The 25,880-nt window shown below is 43.2% G+C and overlaps 1 protein-coding gene across 1 annotated transcript in view; it reads left to right on the top strand.

Moving 5' to 3' along the window:
* FAM179A (family with sequence similarity 179 member A) overlaps positions 1-25,087 on the top strand; it is a 40,053-nt gene extending 14,966 nt beyond the window's left edge. The window contains 10 exon segments of the mRNA XM_019549591.1: positions 1,033-1,174; positions 2,727-2,832; positions 6,166-6,401; positions 8,400-8,558; positions 9,493-9,610; positions 11,297-11,400; positions 13,141-13,339; positions 13,912-14,128; positions 20,861-20,947; positions 23,868-25,087. Of these exon segments, the coding sequence (XP_019405136.1) occupies positions 1,033-1,174; positions 2,727-2,832; positions 6,166-6,401; positions 8,400-8,558; positions 9,493-9,610; positions 11,297-11,400; positions 13,141-13,339; positions 13,912-14,128; positions 20,861-20,947; positions 23,868-24,124 (1,625 nt within the window). The 3' untranslated portion in view covers positions 24,125-25,087.
* The last annotated feature ends 793 nt before the right edge of the window (positions 25,088-25,880 follow it).

Raw genomic sequence — 25,880 nt, 5'->3', positions numbered from 1 at the left:
GTGACTCTGGTCCCTCTTGCTCTGAAAGCATCTGTTCTGTCTGAAGATTTTATGATGGGATTTCATAAACTATTGCAAGATAAGAAGGGTTTGGCTGGGTCTGTATCCAGATGCCATCAAAGATTCTTTTCCTTTTCTATTTAGGATGAGAGTTACAAAAATGATTAGACTGACCACCTTTGAAAATCTCATCCTTGAATTTTGGTATTAGATTTCTTCCATGCCATGTGGACACTATATAATTATATGTCCACTATTCCTTGAAGTTTTATATGATAGTTATAATCAACCCATCTAGAAGACACAGAGCTTTATCTACATTTAGAAGACAAAAATTTCTTGCATCTAGATCTTTAGGTGTGGATTTTTTTTACCTCTAACACTCCTGATGGCACATGGGTTTCCTAACAAATTTGTTGTCTAGTATATTTACATTTGCCATTACTTCATCTTCTTACCTTCACTACCATAAGGGTTAGACATTTTAAATTATCTGCAGAAGAAAGCTAAGCTTTTGCACAGCTTATAAACAACCCTATTTGATGATGAATATATTCTATCCCAGCACTCTTGACATGCATTTAATGTACAGCTCTCTAGAACAAAAATCTTTACAGGACTCATAAAACTATGAAAAACACAAATTCCTACATTCCCAGTGCCAAGGTAAAATGAATTCCTGTGTGAATTTGCAGACTTTCCACTCAAGTGGTAAGAGTTTGGATGTTGGGAAAACTATGAGCCAGATCTTCCACTGGAGCCAGTGAAGCTGCCCCAGTTTACAAGAGTTGAGGATGTTTTTTTCTCTTTTCTTGAGTTCATGTTGCGTAAACATTTGTGATGTGAAACTTCTGAAACTCATGAAAATGAGATTGCTGACATCTGACACAGACAAACAGCAACTGGAGTTAACCATCAGAGGGGCAGAGTTAAAATCAGACTCCTTCGGGAACCTTGGCTGAAACCTTTGCTATAGAATGGGGACCAGCACCACCATATTTATGTCAGCGTATTTGATTTTTGTACTTACAGCTAACTCTCTGCCAGCAAATATTCTGGGTTCTTCAGAGTGGGAGGAGGAATCTGAAAGTGGGGATATGTCCGAAATGAGACCCTTCTCTCTCCCAGAGCAGGGGATGATGGATGCACTCAAGTGGCTCAGTAGCAATGACTGGTGAGGAAAATCTCTACCCTTCCCTCCTTGTATGTCCCTCAGCAGCTGTCTCCTCCAAAGCTGTGTTCAGAGCCTCCACAATACATTTCCTCTTCGTTCAATATGAGGCAGTAAAAACCTCCCCAGCCATTATCCAAACTGGGTCTCCTACTCCTAGCTGTACTGCTGTGTAGGTGCAGAGCAGGTTAGCTTACCTTGTTTGGTGCTATCCTCTTTTGGATCTTTGTGTAGCCTCAAATGGTAGTTCCAGAGAAGAGGTAAAATCATGGAGCAATCACAAGATTATCCATCTAGAAACCAGTGTCCCCCCAGGCATCACTTCCCTCTCATGATTCCCAGTCAAAGGAGGTGAACACTTCTTTAGTGGTCACAAAGATAGAAGCAGGTTTTGGCCCTAGCATGTGGAAGGCTTCAAGATGCTGGGGGAGATAGAGTTTTGTCCTTTGTTACCTTCCCTTCTGGTCTCACTGCTGCAAATGTGGGTAAGAGCAGTGGGTCTCCTTCCCTTCTTTTGTGGTCAGAGGGCGGTGGTCATTTGGAAAACTGCAGCCTCCCTTACCTCCAAATTACAGGTCTGTGCACAGGGCTCAAGCCATCACTTGCATTGCTTGGGGTGAAGGGACTTCCACACTGTTTCTCCTCTTGCATTGAAACTCAAGAACTGGTCTTCTTGCAGCCTTTCTACATGATGGTTTGGGAGCATGGGATGAGGAGAGCAATTTTTTTATTAGGGAGCCAGGATCTCCTGAATTATTTCCCCCCCCACTTCCTGCTATTTAGGTAGACACAGAGCAGGGGTGAAGAATTTCTATGAGCTCTGGAGGACGCTGGGCCTAATTATGATCCAAGTTTCATCAGAGTATATCCAAAGTGATTCCATTCACTTCAGTAGAGCTCTTCTGGACCATAGTGTACCTTGCTGTATAAGCACAGGTATATGGTTTTACTTAAACATCTTCCCCTTCCACCTCTGTTCCTCTGGTTTCCTCTCTAACTCTCCACTACTGCAAATCTGAGCAGGACTAGCCCAGGTCTGCTGTGATGGGGGCTATTGTTGCTGAAGACTGTGTTTCTTGTTGCTTATCAAGAGGTGGCACTGTTAGCTCAGTGAGGGAGGTCAGGAAACAGATTAGCAACATCAATAGGGGTTATAAGAGAGAGAGGCAAATTATGTCTCCTGAGTCCAAATGGAGATGGAAAATCCATAGTCTGCCATGAAAATCTGTAGATTTCTCAAGGCTGGAGTCTATCATGTGGAACGAGTGAATCAATCATACACCTTCCTCCAGGCTACGTCCCTGGGGAATCGCACGGAGTAGCTATTAAGGGCTAGAAAGTCTTTTTTTTTTTTTTTTTTTTTTTTTTTTAAGTGAACATTTTGTTAATAGGCAGTTTTCTGGAAAATGTAGTACATTTGCTTCTCAACCCTCAGTTGTTGGGCTTTGGAGTATGTTTCAGTTTCCAGGCTGAATTCCAGGTTGTATTTGGCACTGTGCTTAGCAAAATGCAATGCTGGACCAATGATATTTTCCTCTTTGTCTATTTTGTTCAGGCAGCTGAAAGAGAAAGGACTCTTTGGCATCCGCCGTCTGGCTACCTGCCATTCAGAAGTCCTCCTTAGTAGAATTCATGATGTTTCATTGGCGGTTACCAGAGAGGTAAGATATGGGTTCTTCATGTTTATCCCTTGTGCCTCCTGCAGCGTAAAGAGTAGATATCCATGTTTATCCTTATCTCCACTTTTATCTATATATTTTAGTTCTGTCTCTATATGTCTGTGTTTCTGATATCTAGACTTATACATATAATAGCTGTCTCTACATGTACGGAATCTATGCCCAGATGTAGTGTAAAAATGATGTTGTAGCTGTCATGGTTTAGAAATTGAGAGGCAAGGATTTCTTAGGGTGATATCTTTTATTGGATCAGCTATGTAGTTGGAATAAAATTAGATAAGCTTTCGAATGCAAGATGTTCTCCCGCAGGCCTCAGTTTTCTAACTCGTCGCTACTGTAAATATAAACTTGAATAGTCCAAGAAATCCTTGCCTCTTGCATACATCTTTCTGTGGCATGAGTGGGTGCTTGCATGTATCATCTCTGAGTTAGGGCAATGATTCTCACCCAGGGTGCAGTGGCACCCTGGGGTGCCTTGTGATCCTTTTATGGCTATTGCAGGGTGCTGTGCAATGTTAGCGCTGTTAGGTGTGCAGCGCTGATTCACAAGATAAACCCAGAGATTTCAAATAGGAATCCATAGTCTCAAAAACATTTTGGCCTGTTGTGGTCTTTCTGAGTTGTTTTGCAACAGAACTGTTCTCTTATTTTTCACAGTCAAAAAAATGAGTGAAAACTAAGAGCCGGTCTTTTCTGAGGTGGGCCTCAAGTCTAAGCAGGTTGACAACAGCTGATTTAGGGATTATCATTATGCATTCTACAAACATGGAGACTGAGGCCTCTTGAAGGTGATTTACCAGATCCTAGTCTGGCTTGTCAGTCAGGATGATGGGAGCCTTTGGCTCCCAGGCCTTATGTTCAGCCTTGTGAGACACTGACTCTTTCTCTCTCTTCCCCCTCCCTGCATGTCTGAGCTGCTGACATGGAAGATGGGTACCTATTTCTTGCGGGTCCTTCAGGGATCCAGGTTTTCCATTTGCCACAGAAAAATGGAAAAAACATGGATTTCCCCCTTTACTTAAGGAAAACATGGATTTTTCACTTTAACAGAGAAACCAACATATTTTGCACTTTTTCAGGGAGCTCTCTGCGGACTGGCAGAGTTCCAGGGGGCTGGGAGGGAGCAGGAGGAGGGTGGGCAGCCAGGCAGGGGGCACCATGTGCATGTATATGCCCCTGGCAGCCTGGAGGGCAGCTCCTGTAGATAGTGAGGGTGGGGATTGATGCCCCCCATAGGGAGGGAGGGAGGAATTGGGTGGCGCTGGGGCTGAGGCTGCTGCCCAGCTGGGGTGGTCTGGGGCTTGGGGCCCAGGGCTGCAATGTGTGGCCGCAGGGCCCTGATGGGGAGTGGAATGGGCGGCTCGTCCGGGGGTGGGGAGAGTGGGGCTGGCTCCCTGGCACTGTGCACACTCTTAGGGTGGCAGGAGGGACCTGTGCCCCCCAGATCTGTGTGCAGGGCGGGGGCAGCCTTAATGCTGTGAGCTCTGCGCTGCCCTGACAACGTGTCCCCTGACCATGTGGCAGCAGCGGGGGCAGCTGCACAGGGTTGTGCCCCTCACTGCTGCCACACAGGCAGGGGACACATTGCCAAAGCAGTGCAAAGCTCACAATGGCAAGGAGATGTCCGCATGGCCCCACTGTTCTCTGCAGAGCTGGGTTGCACGCGCCAGGCTGTGGAGGCCCCGGGGCAGGGCAGTAGGGTGGGAGCCCAAGCCCACAGTGGACAGCCATGTCTGCTCCCACCCCACACACAGATTTGGGGGGCGTGGGTCCAGGCTGCAGCAGCTGCTGGCTCCTGTCAGGGGCAGGGTGCTACAGATCTGGGTCCCTGGTCCTATAGCTCTGGCAGTTGGGGGGGACAGGGGGCTGTGGATGTGGGGTGAGGGGCACCAGCAGGTGTGTGTGTGGGGGGAAGTGAGGGGCATGAGCAGGTCTGGGGGGCTGTGGCAGGGTTTGAGTGACTGTGGTGGTGTTAAGACCTACTGAGCCTTTAGTTATCTAGTTTCAGACCTTCAGGATTCAGACCACGTCTTCCAAATTTGATATTCAGGATTGGGAGGGTAGAGGTGTTCACATTGTACTTTACAGCTGAGGGGCCTCTCTCATTCTTCCATTCATCTAGGAAAGAGCCTCTATCTCTCTTCCAGAAGATCAGCTGCCAAGACATGGGTTTCTTTTGTTTTATTCCTGTTCCAGATGTTGCTTTTATGGTCCAGGTGTTATATTCTCTGGTCTTTTGTATTATACTTTAAAAAAACAGTAAAATAAGGAATTAAGATGGATAGAACCACTGGATCATCTTCTGCTAAAGGACAATGCTGACTTATCTTTCAAAAACAATCTTTTGGCTTCCAGTTGCTTGTCTGTTCTAGTCTTTGGGACCATGTTTTGTCAATAGAGCCCAATCCAAAGTAGTGCTGAGTGCTCTAAACTTCATGACTAGAGGTTAACTTCTACAGTTCAAGCACAGGGGGATGATTAGGTGAAAAAATCCTCCCTGCAAATGGTTGGTGATAGTTGCATGGTTTGGGGGGTCAAAGCCATTCCAAGTCCTTAGTTCCCTCCCAGCTCCAACCCAGGCTGAACTCCCACTGATTCAATGGGAATTAGGAGACCTCAGCATCATGGAGGATCAGGCCCATGTGAACAATTATTCTCCAATGGTCTTATGTATCTTAACTAATCTTCAGAACCAGAGGCAGACAAAATGTTTTGGTGAATCATTTATTTTTAAGAAGATGCAGTTTGGGATCAGCCAAGCTTATTTTCCAAATTCATACAGATTCAGTAACTTGGTTTTGGCTAAAGGAAAGGGAGGAATGGGGACACATACAAAATGGTTTATTTCAGTCTTTCTTAAAATCTTTTATTTATTTATTTATTATTTTATTTTTTAGGCTTCCTTCAGGAGGAGACTTTGGCAATACTCACAGAATGGAGAATGAATTAGTGTTACCCATCTCCCTTATCTCCAGTACAGCAGTGGCTAGGACACTCACTTTGGAAGGGAGATCAAAAGCTAAATTAGAGAAGTCAAGGGCTCAGTACTGCCTGCACTTGTTTGAGTGTTCTTTACCCCACAAACAATCATGCTGCATTGGGCTCTTAGTGATTTGCCAAAGGCCACAGAAAGAGTTGGTGTCAGAGCCAGGGGTAGATCTGTGCTTCCTATTGTTGACTCAGAACAGTAGATTATATATTTCCCTTTGAAATGGTATGTGGGTCTGCTTTTCCTGTGGCCCTCTGGATATCAAAATCAATCCCTTTTTCCCTAAAATGACTCTTGTGTCCTGTTCATGACTTTGCCTCCTACAGGTTAGTAATCTCCGCTCAAAGGTGTCTCGCTTTGCTATCAGCACCCTTGGTGAGCTCTTTAGGACCATGAAGAAGCACATGGACCAGGAGGTGGAGGAGACGGTTCGGGTCCTGCTCCAGAAGACAGGGGATTCCAGCGAGTTCATTCAGAAAGTGGCTGATCAATCTCTTGGCCTCATGGTGGGGAATGTGACCCCTGCAAGAGCAATGGCTGCCCTTACGGCTAATGGAGTGAAGTAGGTGGTTCTCCCAGTCTGATCTTTGTTGCCACTAATTGCTTGCCTCCATCAGAAAGAGTAGTGGGGAATCCCTTGGGCTGGGTTCTTCTGCAGCTCTTGGGAATTTCATCACCAAGATCCCATTTACACTTAGCAGTGTTGACCGTACACTACACCAGGAAGACTTCTGTTTTATCAGAGTCGGTCGATGTTGTTTAGATAGTATGGCAGTGGGGATGTGCTAGATTATTGGAAAGGACTATTTTATGTTTTCTATGGTCTCCAGGGAATGCAACAACAGCAATTCCTGCTTAACTTGCTTAGAATCCTAACCCCAAGGACACCGGGAGAAACTGCATAATCAGAATTTCGATAACAAAAGCAACAGAGAGGGCAATCTGGGCAGTTAGAGCATCTACAGGAAAAACTGCAGGGTCCTACCACACAAGTTTAGCTTCTGAGAGGAGGACAGCTCCATCATTACCTTTAAAACTTAAAAATGCACAGTTGAGCATTGCCAAAATATCAGTTTCATTATGAGGAGGGAGATTATGTGGGTCCTGAGATGCACATCGTCCTGGGGAATTATATTTCTGGGGAGTCCAGTGAGTGATTCACTACATTGACGCAACTGATGCCCGGTGCTTTCAAATGGTTGGTATCTATGCAAATAAATGACAGTTTAGAGACCATGGAGACTGAGGTATATGCCCCATTCTGCAGCTGCTAAAACTTTAAAATACCTGGCTGTTGCCATATAGTCTTATGCATCTCCAGGAAAAATACACTTGCTGCACTGTTGAATGTACCACAGCACTGTCCCTTGTTGTGTTGGCTCTCTGAGCATTCATTTGGCAGCTGGATAGGAAACAAATCGATGGGCTAAGTCTGGGTACAGTACTAGTGCTCAGTGTTTGTATTACCAAAATTACCAACTGGCATAAATTACCTCTCCCTTCCCTCCTTCCCAGGGTTAGTAATTTCATCAAAGACCCTGTGTATCAACGTGGCTTGTAGGGACTGAATTCTCCTCTTATCCTCTGTAATATATTGGCTTTGTATATAAATGGATAATATTACCCAGGAGTGGCCTAATCCACAGAGAAAGGAATAGGGGGCCCGTCACTACAGGAATTGTCTTTTGGCTCAAGAGATAGAGAGCCATACTTTTGGGATGAAGGATCACAGAAGTATCTGTGAATCAACCAGATGAGATTCAACAAAGACAAATGAAAAGTCCTGCACTTGGGACAGAATAATTGAATGGACCAATACAGACTGGGAAATGAGCAACGGGGCTGCAGTACTGCAGAGAAGGACCTGGGAGTTGCAGTGGACCATAAGCTCAATGTGAGCCAACAATGTGCTCTTGTTGCAAGAAAAAGCTAGTGGCATACTGGGTTATATTAACAGGAGTGTCACCTGCAAATCAAAGGAAGTGATTCTTCCACTCTGTTCAGCACTGATGAGGCCTCACCTGGAGTACTGTGTCCAGTTTTGGGCCCCACAGTTCAAGAAAGATGTGGACAGTTCAGAAAAAGTCCAGTTCAGATCAATGAAAATGATTAGGGGCTTGGAAAGCAATACTTATGAGGAAAGGCTAAAAAAAATTAAGGTTATTTAGTCTGGAGAAAAGAAGATTTAGGGGTATATTTGTTAACTGTCTTCCAATACTTGAAGAATGATTATAAATAGGATGGAGATGGCCTTTTCTCTGTGGCTGTAGGGGACAGGGCTAGGAGAAATGGCTCCTAACTGCATCAGGGGAAATTTATGTTGGAGATCAAGAGGAACTTTCTGACTATGAGGGAGGGTCAGGAATTGTAACAGGCTATCTAGGGTCACTGTAGAATCTCCATCCTTGGAAGTTTTCAAAACCAGGTCAGACAGACACGAGCTAGGATAGTTCAGTTAGGGATGACCCTGCCTTGAGCCAGGGGCTGGACTAGATGACCTTGTGAAGTCCTCTGCAGCCCTACATTCCTGTGATCTGATTATTTGATGTCTTGCTTCCAGTCATCGTAACCCCCTCATTCGAAGGTGTACTGCCGAGCACTTGCTAACCGTCGTGGAACAGATTGGAGCAGAAAAACTTCTGTCGGGCACCCGAGACAGTACAGAGTTGCTGGTCCGGACACTGGTGAAGCTTGCTCAAGACAGCAATCAAGACACTCGGTAAGAACTGATGTCCCTTCCATCTCTGAGGAGCAGAAACTTTTCTTCTGAGTGGCTGGCAAATGGCAAACTATATGTAGTGCAATGCAATGTAAGATGAGTGTAAAGAAGAATATTTCTCTGAGTATAATGTTGGCTAAAGAATGCTCAGTTTCTTCTGGGTTTTCTGGCAAAGGAGAGACATTTAAATACTTATGTTGTATGAAACATTCATTATTTTAATTGATTGCAATTAGCTGTGTGCTCCTAGCAACAATTATCTTTGATGCCAACATGTGCACATGACTTCCTTGACTCTTGTTGAATGTTGGGTAAAGCTGAAGCCCTGGCCACTGAAAGACCCCAGTGCTTTTGTGGGAAGAATAAGATGGTTCTGGTCCCATTCCAACAGCACTGAATCAGTGTATTCTTTCTTCCTGCAGTTTCAATTGGTTATGGTATTTGTCACATTCTGTCCTAAACTATCATGCATTGCTGTGGTCTGTGGTTGAACATATTCCATTTCAGTGATGAAAAAATTCCTATACAGTAATTTGTTTAAAGCACGTTGGAATCCTATAAAATGAAAACCTTTTTGGAGAACCAAGCTGATACTATTATTAACATTTATAGGTGTCCCACATGTCTTTCGGAGGAAAAGTAGATTCCTGCATTCATGAATAGATCTCTATGGAACCAGACTATTTCTTTTCTCACTGCTCTCCTGCTGTATTTCCTATTGCAGACAGTATGCAGTGTTGTATACTGATGTCAATTTGAGATAAATCTCACTCCCTATTGACGGGATTAAAAGTTCTTTCGAAGTGCATTGCCCATGAGGAACATAAAAAAAAATGTGTTCTTGTAACACTGCCAGCTTCCCGGATGGACGAATGAGATGGTGATGTTCTAAGGTAAAATGTTTTTTAATTAGTTAGTCTCCTTTCCATGCTAGGTTTTACGGACGGAAAATGTTGAATATACTGATGCCCCACCCAAAATTTGATGGATATTTGAAACAGTGTCTCCCATCACATGACTTGCGGGATGTCATGGCAACAATTAAGCAGAAAGTAAGTGCTTAGTAGGATATATGTCTTCTATAGGAATGTACCAATATTGCCTTGCAAGTCTAAACATAACCTCTCTCTTTCTTTCTCTCTTGCACCCTTCCTTTTTCCTTGGAGTTTTCTTTTTATGGGACTGAATTGCAGATCCAGAGCCATTTTATGTGCAAGCATTTGGGGATCTAGATTTGGAATAATTGATGTAGGATTATGACCATAATAAAGAATGGGAAGGAGAGGGCAACGGCCTTCTTTGCATCCATAAACAGAAAGAGGGCAGGGATGAGAGTAGTTCTTTGTAAACCTCTTTTCCATAAGTAAAGGGAAAAATCCCCTAGAAGATTTTGGAACAGGGGTGTGATATATGGCTATCCTAGTGGTTTATATAATTTCTTTACTTCAGGAGTATCATCCCTCCTCTCAGGTTGTGTCACTGAACTCAAAAGTGCTGTGAGAATATTCACTAGCAGTAGAAAATCATCCTGATGAGCTTTTTTTTTTTTTGCCCATTTCTCTTGAGGAAAAGAAACAATTTTTTTTTGGAGGGGGGAGAAGGGGTTGGGGGAGCTGGAAAAGCAAGAATGAGACATGAATTGACTTGCCTAAAATTTCCTTAATAGTCTTTAGGCCCACAGAAACCTTTTATAACAATCGTTTCCAATCCAGAGCTCACATAGTGGGGTCACACTGTTGTGGGTGGGGGGGTCACAATATTCCAGAGAGAGAAGACTGAGAGTTGAAATGTGGGTGCTATTATCATGTTGCTCAGACTACTGTTGCCACCCTGTGTGCCCACAGTTAGTAGGGAGTGGAGACTTATCACACCTCAGCTGTTCCATGGTAATGGTTTGTGTGTCCACAGTTATCCTGGGAGAAAGTGAAGGCTAAACGGAGACAACACAGATCTGTTTCATTTAGATGGCCCTGGTTTATTTTCAACATAGGTTAAATGGGAATAGAGACAATTAATGTGGAGCAGCTGAGTCTCTCCTTTCTGTGGCCACAGGGACAGTTTCCACTATCTAAAGTCATGCAGAATTATCAGACTGCAAATGAGGGCATGGCAGGAAAGGATTTCATAGATTTCATAGACATTAGGGCTGGAAGGGACCTCGGGAGATCATCGAGTCCAGCCCCCCACCCAAAGGGCAGGAAGTCAGCTGGGATCATAGGATCCCAGAAAGATAAGCATCCAATTTACTCTTGAAGGTGTTCAATGTAGGTGCTTGAACCACCTCCGATGGCAGGCTGTTCCAGTCCTTGGGGGCTCGGACAGTAAAGAAATTCTTCCTTATGTCCAGCCTGAAACGGTCTTAATTGGAAATGGCCATTTTAGAAAGTCTAACGGGGATCTAACCCTTACCAGAGTTAACTGCATGCTCACTTGCTGGCTGGTAGCTCTTTGTGACTGCAGGGCTTCCACATGCGACTGGTTTCATTTGTGTCTCTTCAGGTGCCCCTGTCTGTCAGTGCTTTATCTTGGTGTCCCTCCAGTGGATAAGATGGTGACAGTGAAGACAGTGACTTTACAGACTTTTTTGGAGTCTTTAGCTCTTTTCCCTGTTTGAGCTCTGCTTTTCTCCTTCAGAAGCAAGGATCTTGGTTCTAACCTGTATTTTGCCCTTAGTACTTTAAGCAAGTTATTACCCATCTTCTCTCACTTCTTATAGATGTATTTTTATATGTATATAGGGGATGGAAGATGATGCATCTGAACCCCCTTCTGCCAAAGGCCGCAGGGAGTCTAGGAACAGCAGCTTGACGGTCTCCCGTGACAGCCTGCCTTCTGATGAAGGGTATTAAACCTTTTTGGTTGTCATTGTGTTAGTTTTGAACACGTGGGGGAGTTTTCAGCCCTGTTTATCAGTTAAATGCATCTGATAGGGCTGAGCAGCAAGCAGTGTTCCCAGCTCACAAAACCTTTTGAGATTTCAAAAATTCTCTTCCAACACTGCATTGAGATGAACCCAAGAGCTTTAGAAGTTCTTCAAGAAAAACGAATGGGAGAAACCAATCCCCCACCACATAAAGAAAACAGCTAGTAGTCCTGTGGCTAGAAGAATCTGTTCAACCTGTTATACATCCCATCTGAGTGCCCTTCCCAGGAGACTATCAATTATTCCCAGGGTGGGTGTCTCCTCTGGTTCTTGACCAGAAATTTCCACCCTGAACTCTAAACGACAGTTGCTTCAAAACTGGTATATGAAAAGGTTTAGTTTTTATGAATTAGCATTTTATGACAAAACCCCCCACTGATTCCAGGCAGCTGCAGGTAGACTATGGATAGCATCACTTCCTGCTATGCTGGATTGGAGCTGAAGACAGGAGCTTGGTCCATTTGCTCCCAGAGCTGGCAGTGGACCTACCAGTAACTTTTCTCCTTTGATAACCCAGTGGATTTGTTTTAATTTCATTGTGTTCAGTGCTTAGAAGAAAGTGAGCACAAGCCTCACTACTGTGTTCAGAATCCCGAGGTACATGCTACAATCAATTAATTGTATTTTAAGGGTTATAATCCAAAACCCATTGACATAACTTTCCACTGATTTCAGCAGGCTTTGGATCAGACCCTAGGAAAAGAGAGTTGTGAGACCAGGGCTGGGAGCCAGCCCTCCTGGCTTCTGTGCCCACCTGTGCTGGGCAAATTCTCTAAATTGCCTTGGATAAGGCATTATGGGTTTTTATAGATGACACTTTAAAGCAGGTTTAAAGCGAGTTAAATACCTTTGGCACTCCTTCAATGGCATTGCTGTTTGCACATTTGGCGCCATATTACATGTTAATTCCAGCCGTTGTAGCACTCTCAACTGTATAATACACCTTAAATGACTTTGGGGCACTGCAAAATAAAGCACCTTTAAGTTATAGTTTCTAAACCCTACAGCTGTGGAGGGAAGCACCAGGCCCTGTGCAGCTCAGGGGCCGTGCAGGCAGCCCAGCAGTAGCCTGGGAAGGCAGGCTTCACAGAAGGGGGGGGGAAAAAAAAAGTGGCGAGTATGATTTCCCTCCCACCCAGAGCCTGCTTGCCTGAGCTGCGCGGGTGCCTAGGGCTTCCCACCTGGGACTGCCCGAGCCAGGTGCCTGCAGGTGGGTGTCACCTGGGCAGGGGCTGCCACTGCCATGGAGGAAAGCATCAGGACCCCCCACAGCTCAGGGGCCGCTCTGCCCCCCAGCAGCTTGCTCTCCCCTCCATGCTGCTGCAGAGGCAGGGAAGAATCAGGCTTCAACATGGGTGTACATGAGGCTTGGGTTTACTTTGTCCTAAATTGAAGCGGTGTTTTTAAAATAAATACTGCTTCAGTTTAGGGATAATTAAACCTCTGTGTCGTGTACAAACCCCCTATGTTTCAGTTTTCCTAATTACAAAATGGAGATGCTGCTAATTAGACTTTGCTTCTGCAGTAAGTTTGAGACCATTTATAAGACCAAGCTTTACTTGTAATGAGGTCAGTAGGGTACCTTTTAGCTCTTATTGTCATTGCTCTGTTGTCCCTTAATCCCAAAGGATTCATGCTGGTTTTGTTTTTCAATACGAGGTCCAGTCTAGACACCTTAGTCCCACCACAGCCCGTTGTTCGTCGGTCATCTCTCCGCAGCCTGGAAGTGATGGACCAGCTCAAGGAGCTGAACAAACTCCTGACAGCCAAGGAGTTTCAGATGCGAATGGAGGGAATAATGCTTCTTACGGATCACTGCAGAAACAACCCCCAGTTTGTCTCCTTGAACATTATTCAGGTATTGGGGGCCTTTCCTTTGTTCCCTTTCCCTTTGTGCCCTGCACCTTCTCTTCCAGGACCCTCCTAGCAGCAAAGTCCAGCAGCCCCAACCTGACATTTTTCTCTTTAAGAGGTTTGGGTACCTTCATTGTCTTCCCAAAAATCCATTGCTAATTAACCATTAACATTTTTCTGTATAAGACCAGAGATAACTTTAAGAAAAATACTTGTTGAGGTCTTGAAGAAGTTGACCGTATTTTCCTTAAGTATAAGGATTTCTCAGCATTAATTTGGGATAATAACTAACTTTCCTGTATCCACACAAACATTCCTCATCTCTTTAAAATGGGAAAGGAGATGCTATTAAAGAAATTAGAGCCTTACCATGCAAGCTATAATGTGCATAGCATTTACTGCTGTGAATAGTCTGTGGAAGATGGATGGGACTTTTCAGAGTTACAAGCGCCAGCTTGATAGGAAGTGTGAGCAGGGTCAGAGCTATCATTTGTATTTACAGGAAGACTTTGTTTCAACATCCCCTACCAGGCCCAGAGAGATCACGCATCCTGGTTTTGTTTTTGTTTTAAACAGATTTTTGATGATTTTACCCTGAGACTTCAGGACTCCAACAAGAAAGTGAACCAGTATGCACTAGAATCAGTTGTCTCCATGATCCCCATCCTCCGAGATGGCTTACATCCAGTCATGGTCTCTATGGTTACGGTGGTCACTGACAATCTGAACTCTAAGAATTCGGGTATTTACTCTGCAGCAGTGAAGGTGCTGGAAACGCTGATTACACATTTAGGTAATGCTTTGTTCATTTTGTTCCTGCCCTGGAGGTATCCTTTCCAGGCCTCAAACCAAATATTTCAAAATGGCCCTTTATTACCTGATTTGGCCAGTGGACTTGTTCTGGTTTGAAGGCATATTCAGCCTTTTCAGTACTGTAATTTAGCTTAATAACATGAGTCATGTGGTTGAATTCTTCTATACTTTCTGTCTTAACTGCTGCATAATGTTGCTCTGAGCAGTTAAATGGATCCTGTTTTTTCACCCACAGCCTGGATCTGGCTGCATTTCAGCAGTTATCTCCTGTTCTGTTCAGGTTCTTTTATCATCCTCACCAGGTGCATCTACACATGCATTAGCGTCTTCTGTGCTTATTATGCAGTAAGATACTCCGTCGTAAGCAGTTTTTAGGTCAGCATCTACATGTGCAGCCGTTAAAGCGCAGTAATGCTGTATGTGGACTGACTTGAAACTGAAGTTAGTCCCAAGTCAGTCCACACAGTGTTACTGTGCAGTTAAGGTGTCTACATGTGCATTAAGGTGCAGTAAGTAATCAGGTGTAAATTTGATACCTGAATGATCAAATTTCATCTTCAAACATGATCATGCAGGTATCAAATTTATGGCATAAGTCTCCATAGTCACTGCACAGTATGGACATGCATGGGTAGGCGTGAGCCTGTACTGTACAGTAATTTTGGTTACTGCGCAGTAACCTAAATTACCGCTCAGTAAATGTGCACGTGTAGACTCGCCCACCTTGTAGTATATGATATGGGTTGTTTCTAGGAGAACATTAAGTGCTATGATGTATATCTATCATGTCTTTCTCTCTCTCTTTCCCTAGTTGGAGTTCGTGTGTTGATTTCTTTTTTTAACTATAATATTTATGTTCCAAGTACGCTGGGCTTATGTCAGCTTGGAACCGAGGGTGGTGAGGTCACTGATGATTGTTAGTGTGCTCAGGAATTGTCTTGGAGAGGATCCTGGAACAGCTCTGACTCCTGTATGGATGAGTAAGACCCTTGTGGTGGACCGTTCCACTGTCCCTCAGAAGACAAAGCTCTGTTTTCTGGTCCCCATCCTGGAATTGTAGATGATCTTTCATCTACAGGTGTCCTGAGCTCTCACATTGTTGAGTGTCTTGAAGATTAGGGGTTGAGACTTTGCATTTGACATGTCATATCATCCTATTTCATGGCATGCCAGTGCAGCAAGTGGAGTCCAGGTCAGGCAATGGTAGAAATAATTCCTCCACAGCCAGTGAGATTGTACTTAGTTCAGTGCATGTGAACAAGAGCCATTTGACTGGGGGGGGTGTGGAGAGAATGGATGATGGGGCAAAATGCCTTCATGCTCCCTGCACACTTCTGAGGGAACAAGCAAATACTTCCTCTTGGATTTAGGGCCTTTAGTGCATTTTGTGGTGCTAGAAACCTCAAATGGAGGATGTGAGGCCATGACCCAAGGTTCTTTCCACCCAGCATGGCCCATGATGGGATGTGGAGAGAGTGTACTTTGCCATCAGTTGCCCTGCGTCTCCTGGTGGGGTTGGGTCCATCTCAGTCTCATTTTCTCCAGGAGCTCCTGCTGTGGTGGTGCATCTTCATTCTCTCCCCTACCACAACATTAAAGCTACATTTTCCCTCACAGCTTGGAAAAGGTTGTAAGGTGCTTCTACATGAATAAAAGTCTCATACTAACACATGTAAGTTGGTATCATTCCTGGCCTTCATTTTCACCTCTGAGCAGTATGCTTCTCAACCATGTATTGGGAGTTATTCCTTTGTGCTCTGCTTCTCAGAGCTGATCTCAGATGTACTAATGTGTACTTCTTACATTCTCACAGACTGGAACATGCATGCACATGCATACATATGTTCTCACACTAGTTTTTCTCTTATGTTCAAACATTTACTCCCCAGATTCCCAGAACAGCTTAAATGTGCACCCACATTTTCCCAGAGCTGTTAGTGTGAGTTACCTTTTGTCCCACGATCATTTTGAATTTTTGTTCCAAAAGCTAGAAGAGAGTCCTCATTCTCTTTTACCTTTTGGAATAAAAATTCAAAATGATTAAAGGACAAAACTTAGAAAATGAAGGGTGAGGGGAGGGAGTTTTGAAATGCTCTGTGATGATTATTTTTTCTTCCTAAAATACTTTCTCTCACCTCTGCTTCGTGGTTTAGTGTTTCCTGGCATAAAGTACTCACAACAGATGTGAGCATGGATGACCGCAAAGTTCATGGAACTGGCACTGAGTGAGCATGTACCTCTAGTACCTCTGTTCCAGTCCATCCCCAAGCAACAGTTGTTACTATCTGATGGATACTTAATTATATTTGTGATTTTATTGGTGACAGTGTGCTTTCGATGAGACAGATTTTACAACTTGTTTGGTCTCTTTTCTGGCATTTTCAGTTGTCTGGCTTTGGGTTAGAAAACATACTGGTGGAGTGCTGAACTATCTTCATTCACCCTGTTTTGTGAATAGGGAATTTCAGTCTCCAATGTTAGTACTTATTACCAGAACTAAGACCCAGATGCATTAACATATTTTACTCCAGTTCCCCTTTTGAAGAAGCACAGGCTTCCATTTCATGTAGGGCTCATATCCATACCCCGGTGAACTGCAGAGTAAGCTGCAAATGCCCGAGTCATGGGCTGAGGCTAGATTCACATATCAGGCATATCATGAGAACTCACAGCTCTTCTTGACTTCATTTGGAACAGGCTACTCTTATGTTCAAACATTTACACCCCAGATTCCCAGAAAAGCTTAAATCTGCACCCAAGTTTTCCCAGAGTTATTAGGCCACTGGATCTGGGCTATTGATTTGGTCTGTTGTATGATGAGGCTGAGCAATAAAGCCTTACACCAAACATCCCTACAATTCAAGGACAGTGGGAAGTTTGGATGTCAAAGGTGGTTCAAGCCCCTCTTCACTTCCTGGGTGAGTTGTCCTGGTGTTGAGATGAAAGGGGCTTTTACCCAGAATTGCTACTGCTGAATGGCCTCAAAGGAAATCTTGAATTATGGGCTTTACCTAGTTCTCTCTCCTATCTCCATTTCAAAAATTTCTTCAGTCCATCCTTTCCTTTTTTTAAAAGAAATTTATGATTTGCCAAGTTCATTTCTATAGAATAAACAAGTATAAATCCAGTCCTAAAGGATGGCATGTTCCAAATGTTGTTCTGCATAGGAAATGATTGCTATTGCCAGTAACAACATAACCAAGGTCTGCTGTAAATCCACTTGCCACCTAGATTTATATCAGCTATGGAAATACTGCACTGCATGAATATACCTGAAATATTTAGTGCGTTCAAGAGACAGGCCTTAAAAGAATGGAGTTGTTAACTCTTTTTGCACCAGAGGTCCAGAGCTCTTCTGCAGCTGTAGTGAATTTGTCTGCCCTTTGGCTTTTGTCTTTGACTTTGGGCCAGGTTGTCCCTAATTGTAAAGAGAAGAGAATTATATCAGACAGACTGTACCACCCTTGATCCTGGCCTTTCAATAACAGGTAAAGGACCTGATTCCTTCCCCACACTAGCTAACAGAGAGGAAGTAAGCAAATGTTGCAGCCCCCATAATCTTAGTGGCCAAGTGTCATCTCCAAGCAAATTGTCTCCTGAAGCTCTTCATTACCCCACCACCTGACTACCATTCAGACATCATACACTAAGCACTGTCAAGGGTCAGTAGTAGAATTGGGCAAAACTCATCTGTCTCTGCTCCTGTGCTACAAATGAATTCAAGCTACGAAGTTTGGGGTTGTTTGGAACCAGGCCTTTGGTTCTGTTGGTGATAAAGGTAGGTGCCATTTGGAAAATTCAGATGTGGCTTTTAAGCAGCCCCAGATTTGAGAAATCTGGGTTTTTAGTTGGAGGGGAGGATGCAGGCAAGTTGTATGGACTGATTCTGGCCTCTTGTCCTTAAATCCTGCTACTTTCTCCTTTTAAAAAAAAAATCCTAAAGCCTAGAACAAAACAAAATAGAAAAGATAAACCTTAAAGAGATTTGAAAAGTCTTAAAGATGTCCTTCAAACTTTCCTAATCTGGAAGCGGGGAGAGTTGTGTGCACCCCTAGAATCTTGGCTTGCTTCCACCCTTTGGATCCCAGTTGTTGCTTGAAAACCCTGGGTGCTGGCTTGCATTAAAATGTGCATTTGAGCCACTTTTTCCTCTGCTACCTTTAATATTCCATACAGCAATGCAAGATGGTTATGGAGGGATCTGATAGCCTGACTTAAAAGTATCAGACCCAGCATCCATCTAGAAACAACTGGAGTGGGATCTGGATAATGCCCAGCATCAGGTGCCAACTTTCCTTGGACTTGTCCCGTGATATCCATCTCCATTCATATCTCTCTCCCTAGGTAAAAGTACTGTAAATCCTTCATACTCTAGAGGTTCTGCTTGTGTGCTTGGGTTTTGTAATTTGGCCACACTTGTCCTTCTGTTTGTTCTTCTGGTTCTTTTCATAAATTGCTGGTGGCCCAGGACATAACCTTTAACCACCAGAGGCTGTAATTCAGTATCCTAGACACTGCAGTAGTGCTTTGAAATGAGCTCAGGGCCCTGTTGTGCTAAGCATCTTAACAGTTACCTGGTGAGGGATGTTCCCTATCATTGAAAGCTGATCCTCTGAACAAACAAGGCCAACAAAAGGAGGGAGAAAGGAAATAGTTTTATCCTGGTTTCACATGGCACACGAAGACCCTTCCTGCACCTGCATTTAACTGATTTCACCAAATTGATTTCTATATAGATGAGTCAAACTGGTCTGGACATGCTTTAATCATTCAAAACATGCCTAATGTTGATTAACTTAATTTGGTTTGTCACAATGCACTAGAGTGGGGCTATCATTTCAAAGGCACTGGCTACAGTGAAGTGAATTCATATAGGAATGCGATGAGAGTTGGGAGCTTAACTCTCATTTATTTTTTTGAAAACCTCCTAGATGGACCACTGGCCTTAATTGATATGGCAGGCCTATCACTATGTTTTGCTTTTTAAACCCTTGACTGGTTTTATTTGTTAAACTTTATAGAGAGGCTTTTATATTTTAATATCCTGTTACTGTAGTTCATGTTATTATTTTTTATGCTGCATGTACCTTGGGTATTTGTCAGGATAGGTTGGTGGGGAGGGGATGGAGAGTTTATTATACAGGTGGTAACGATGGTCTTATTTTACTGACACGGTGCCTGATTTCCAGGGAAATGTCCCCTGGTAAGGAAGCTTGTGCTGCCATCAAGAATATGGCTTGCAAGTGCAAGGGAAGCAGCTCATTACTTTTACTAGCCTTTCTAACATGGAGCAGACTGCCTTGCAGCTTATCAGCTGATCTAGTATTTACTGGGGAAAGTTAAAGCTGAGTTACTGAAAACAATATGGCCTGCTGCGTTGTTCTCCTTAACCTCCATTCCAAACTGCTCTATGCGTCAAGCAGTTCTACATTAAAGCTTGTATAAATTGGTCATTGACACTTTCAAGCTCGAGGGGTCTCAAATATGCACAGTGTGTTCCAGAGTTTTAAACACAAAGCAAGCAGTAAGTGTATACTTGGCTTCCGAAACAACAGAGGGATCCCAAAGAGAGCTACTCAGGTGAACTGTAAGACTTTATTGATACTAGTGATTAATCTTTTACACAGCTGTAACACCTCTAAGCTCAATTGCATTTCAGCTGCTCCTTTGCATCAGTTGCTTTGAAATCTTATATGTGGGGTATGACACAGCAATCATTTAACAGTGCATATCAATCCCACACAGTGGTTTATAGCTGGAAGAAATGTCTATTTGTCATTTTAGGTGGGTAGAATGTGATTACTGAAGTTGGAACATAGCTATGACTCCCCTTTCAATCCACCTATAAATACATGGGCAAAAAAAGACATTATAATCATTAAAGAGCTCTTTTTTTATTTACTGTCTCTGTGCAAAGAACTATACCCGTAACAAGAGAGTGCCCCTTAAAAGCATGTTGGGGCTTTGGCTCAATACTAGTTCAGAAAGAACATGCCACTCACTGACTCGGCACTACTTCCTGTGACATCTAGACATGTTATGGATGGTCCTATCCATGAACATCCTTGCCTAGCTCAACAGATCCCACAGGATCCCAAGGGCAGGGCAGTGATTATAGGCCACTGTGCAACAGATTCTAAATAACTAGAAGAAGGAAGAATCTAAAATATATTTCACAGTTAAGTATTGGGAAACCGGTCCCTTTTGTTTCCCCTCTGCCAAGATCTGAGTGCAATGGTCTCTTTCTGCCCCCCCCACCTGAAAGAGCAGGTGATACCAAAAGCACTTGAGAGACTTGTGGGTAGTGATGATAATGATGTTAGTGGGTAGTGATGATAATGATGATAGTGATGTTCCTGAAGGGGCAACACAGAACTCGAGGAACTGATTTTAGCTGTGCAAAATGCAAACAGAGCTGTAGATATTAAATCTGCCCAGATGTTCTCTTGAGGAGAGAATGAAATTTATCTCTGTACAGAGATCCATCATAAGGGGGCCTATCCACCTCTTACATCTGCTTGAAATCTTGATGGGCTTCAGTCAGTTTGTGTAGTACTTGTGCTGTTTTTTTCTGCCCAGTGGTGAATGTGTGACGTGCTGGTAGGAGACCAGAATTTCTTTGTGAGAAGAAACCTCCCAGTGTTTCTGTATGTCCCATGGTATGAGCTTCTTTGAAGAAGAATGATCAAACATGCTTCTGACTCTCTTTCAGATAATGTATTGCTTCTACAAACATTTGCCAGCAGAGTGCGTTTCACCAGTGGCCGGGCCATGCAGGACATCACACAACACCTGTCGGGTAACAAGCAACTTAGCTGGACTCTGCTTTCTGTAGTTTGCTGGGACTTGTTAGGGGAAATGCTTGGAAAATGAGAAATGTTGAGAGGAAATTGTTTGAATTAACAAGGCAACAGGGATTGGGACAGCTGGAAGTGTAGGGCCTGATCCTTCAGAGACCTACAGCTTGTGCAGTCATTTACAGTGGTGCAAAGCATTCATGTAATGCTGCCATCTTGATTTGGCCACTGTACATGTAAGCAGTGTAAAGTTGACATTGTTGAAGTGGAAATAATTAAACATGGAGCCAGTACAGTGGAGAATTGGGTTCATGGATTCTAATAAGGAATTTATGGATGGGATGTCTCAAAATTTGTCTCTTGAGAGAGGGAAATGAAGGGTGTCTACACTGTTCTCCTGGCGCTCCTGGGGGGCTGCTCTCAAGCACTCTTCTTACTCTTTAGGCTTCCAGTCTTGACATGAGAGGGTAAATCATGCCTCTTTTAAGGAGGAGGGAGCAGAGATCAAAAAGTGGGGCACCTCTAGAGTGGCTTGATTGCCTCATGTTCAGGTTTGTTGGGCACATAGCAGGATTGGGCAGACCCAGGAATGCTTGAAAGTAGTGCCCCTTGGTGCAGATATACTCTAAAAATACTCTGGCTGATTCCTGAGTGTGAGGGTTGGCTTAGCAGTACTGTTTTCTTAAGCAAATGGCAAATGTTCATTCCTGCCAGCCCTCAGACACCCACACACAGCTCCTGAGCCTTGTGCAGTCACTGGTATTTTGTTACTTTGGGGGTCTGTTTGGTTTAGAAAACCACATTGGAAAAAATAGGGCATAATCCCCCTCAAACCTGGAGTTTATTAGCATGAGTGTAGATTGTGCATATAAATAATGGCTGCAAAGCACTACATGGTTGTGGGGATGAGCAGGCTATTTTGTGACACATGCAGGCAGCCTATTTACACCCTGAAGCATGACCCATTGTTTCTGTTATTTCAGGATGCATAAAGATAACTTATTTCCACAACAACTGAATCCAACAGACTAAAAAAATTGCTCTTTCTTGACCTATAACAGCTTGTTATAGCCGGTGGTATCCAAAGAATGGAAAAAAGATCACTTCAACATGCACTAAAAGCAGCCTAATTATAGCTTTGCTTTAATAAGAACTAAATCTGATAATTATGCCAGCCTCTCTTAATCTAAGGTTTAATAGAGTTTCCTTGTTCATTCTGACTCTCCAAAGGACTTTTTTAGCCATTTTTTTAGCCATGTCAAACCTATTGGGACCTTTAAAGATAGCTTGTATAAAGTAAATCCCTGTAAACGCAACGTAATTCTACAGTAATTTTAATCTCTCTCTCTTTTTTTTTTTCCCAAATAAATCCTTTGAACATAAATTGGGGCCAGTTTAGAAACAGTGGATGTTCTCTCTGGGATTTAATGGGAACAGACAGCTCTCTCACCTAAAATCCATGGTGACCGTTATATTTAATAGCATAAGAATTCAAATTAACTCTCTTCTTTTTAATGAGGACTAACCCATTGCTGTCTTACTAAGGATGCTTTGACTTTTACTTAACGTTGGAGTTTTTTTTGTTTAATAGTGAATGTTAATGCTGATGAAAGTTGCCAGACTAAGAGTGTAAACAAAAAGAGGGCCATGGGATGGCATGGTGTACGCTTTCCCCACAACATGCCTAGTTATTATGTCTTGATTTACCTCTATGGGGGGATCTGAGAATTTAGCTTTCTGGTATTTAAGGTCCTCAGTTCTCTGTAGAAACTACTAGCAAAAGGTGTCAGTTGTCATGTTCTGGGTTCAGTTCAGGCAGCAGCCGCTTTTACAAAGTTTTCTTGATTTCTGCTAGCTGTGTGCACGCACACAGCCATCAGACTCTCTCTCTCAGCTTTATCTCTGAAACTTCACATAACTCTTAAAGGTATATACAGTTGTCACGCCAGTTGATTTTTATTTTTTTTTTAATATGGCTATCTATCAAGTTCAGAAATTGGGGTGAGGTCACATGTTAGGGAGGATGGGAAGAAGCACTGCCGGTGGAGAGGGCCTCATCCCAAAGTTTGGAGGCTGGGTTTAATTTCTTACTTCAGTTTCATGGGCATATTCCTTATTCTTTCTTTGCCTCATTATATGTCTGTAAGGTGAGGATAATAGCACTTTTCTAGTTCAATAGGATGTTGTGGGGATGAATGCATTAAAGACTATGAATTGCTTAGGTAAGATAGTGCAGGTGGCTATATGAGGAGCATCAATGGAAATCTTGAAACTTGGAACAGCCATTCATTATGAGGCACTGAACAGGATAATCTCAAATTAGACCTTTCCTTCCTACATAGCTCACTAGTATTACCTGATCAGATTTTAACCATTAAAGTGCCCTTTGCGGGTTAGACTTTTGAAATTTGGTTTAGCCATTTGTTATGGGCCACTAAGCACAGGGAAAACCCCAAATTAGACCCCTGGATTTTTAATCAAGGGGCATACAGGGGCATACAAAGGTCTTCAGCTTCTCGTTATTGGAGTTCAATCGTTCAGATGCTCTTCTGAGCTACAAACTTGAAATTTGGTACAGCTGCTTTGAATGGTTAGTTATTGGCAGTAAATACAGATTTGACACTCACCACTTGTAATCAAAAGGTCATCAGTCTAAGCATTTACAAGAACTTTATAAATCGCTTCCACTGAGCTTCTGTGTTGGTCTTAAGGCCTCCATTTTTAAGAAATTGGGATCATCTGAGGTCAGTAGTTCTATTAAGTATTAAACACATCATTGCTGCCTGCTTGCCCTTAGAAAGTCAGACTGTTTGCACTCACTTAAATTCCAGGCCGTGGCTGACTGGAAATGGTTCTGAGGGACCAAGAGTAAAGCTGCTTGCTTATCTTGACTGCTAAGAAGCTTTATCTTCTGCCCTGCAGTGCTTGTGACTTCTGTGTACCCTCGGAAACCTCAGGCTGTGGAGCGTCATGTGCTGCCCATTCTCTGGTATTTCTTAAGCAACATGATTGGAAATGGAGTGCTACCTGGTCGTAGTGGCAATGTCAGAACTGTGGTCTGCAAGCTGGCTAAAACCTTACACAAAGAGATGGGACCTACCTTACTGGATCACGCCGCCAGCCAACCACAACATGTGATTAAAAACCTTCAGGACCTTTTAGGCATGGAACTACAGTGAAGGAGCCCCACTATCTTCAGGACAGTTTGCTATGTAGTACAGCAAAAGGCTGCTACGCATGGGTGACACAATACTGGCACTGGTTTTATTATATATTTTTGGGGAGAGGAATCTACTGTAGAAAGTTTATAGGTGCAGATGTATATAGTATATTTTGAAGTAGAATTAAATCACATATTTTTCTAAGGTTTTATTTCCTGAGCGTTGTCCCAAGATGTTTACATAGCTATTTAAAAAAAAAAATGGTGTATAAATGTTGTGATTTATAATTGTGTACAAAAAAAAAAAAGGAATATATTTATATATCTGTTATATATTTATGTATATAACAGATACCCATATTTAGAGACAGCGAGAGAGATGGGTCTAAGAAAGAGTGTGTGAGAGAGAGAGACAAGTAAATGCTTGGATCATGGAAGAGAGTGTGACAAAAATGCCAATATACCCCAGACTGAGAGAGAAACTTGAGTGAGAAAGGGAGATGGAGACACATTTTCCAAGACGCACAAGGGCATGGAAGGGAAGGGAGTATACTTCTGAGTCCTGAAACCGTAAATGACACATGTATATCTGGATCTGAATACTGGATACACTAACACATGTTCACGCACTCCCACTTCTGGCTGGGAAAGTGGAAGGAAGGACTGGAGTTACATGGGACCACAATGACAGACAGATGACACTCAGGGAGCCTGGGAAAGCAAAAAGATTGAGGGAGTTTGACACTGGAGCTTAAGTCAGAAAGCTGAAAAGAACCATGGGAAGATACAGCCAGCCAAAGGGGTTCACGAGTCTCAGATTTCTAACTATTTATTTTTTCATACTTGTAGGTATACAGTAGTTTAACTTGTTAGATATATTTGCCATTGTTGCACTCCCTGTATTCTCTGTGTAAACCGCTAACGTATCCTCACCACCAATGTGTTTTGATTAAAGTATTGACTAGGTCAAATCATTAGAACCTTCTGGGATGTTTTAAATTATTTGGGACTCTGAACACCCTGAAATGTTTCAGGGCACCTGGAAACTCAGGATCTTATGGAGCCTTTTAGAATACAGTCTTAGCCGAGAGCCTAATTCTGAAACGTTCATAAAGTCCTCCGAAACATATTACCTTCAGAAATTTTCTAGAGCACCTTGGAACTTGATATCTTCTGAAGTGCTCCAAAATGGTGTGAAATGGGAATTCGGGAAGCTTTTCATTAAAAACAAATAACAAAACTAGCTGAAAATGGCAAAGACTTGTATAATTGTTCCTTAGGGAAGAAGCCAGGCATTGCAGAGAACACATGAATGCCAAAATGCTGAGCTGCAGCTTCTGTGAGAGTAATGCATTGACAAAGGATGGCCACAGTTAAACAAAACATGCGTTATGTTTGCTCCTCCAAGTAGAATCAGAGAAAATTAGGGTTGGAGGGGACTCAGGTCATGTAGTCCAACCCCCTTCTTAAAGCAGGACCATCCCCAACTAGATCATCCCAGCCAAGGCTTTGTCTAGCTTGGTCCTAAAGATTTCCGAGGATGGAGATTTCACCACCTCTCTGGGTAACCTGCTCCAGTGCTTCATTATCCTCCCGGTCAGTTTTTTTCCTAATATCTAACCTAAACTTCCCTTGCTGCAATTTGAGACCATTGCTCCTTGTTCTGTCATCTGCCACCACTGAGAGCAGTCCAGCTCCATTCTGTTTAGGACCCCACTTCAGGTAGTTGAAAGCTGCTATTAAATCCATCCTCAGTCTCCTCTTATCTAGACTAA

Source organism: Crocodylus porosus, unplaced genomic scaffold (genome assembly GCF_001723895.1).
Source record: "Crocodylus porosus isolate Cpor-Errol unplaced genomic scaffold, CroPor_comp1, whole genome shotgun sequence".
Taxonomy (NCBI): Eukaryota; Metazoa; Chordata; order Crocodylia; family Crocodylidae; genus Crocodylus; species Crocodylus porosus.
Note: the sequence above shows the minus strand (reverse complement) of the source record. Positions and strands in the feature narration are given on the sequence as shown.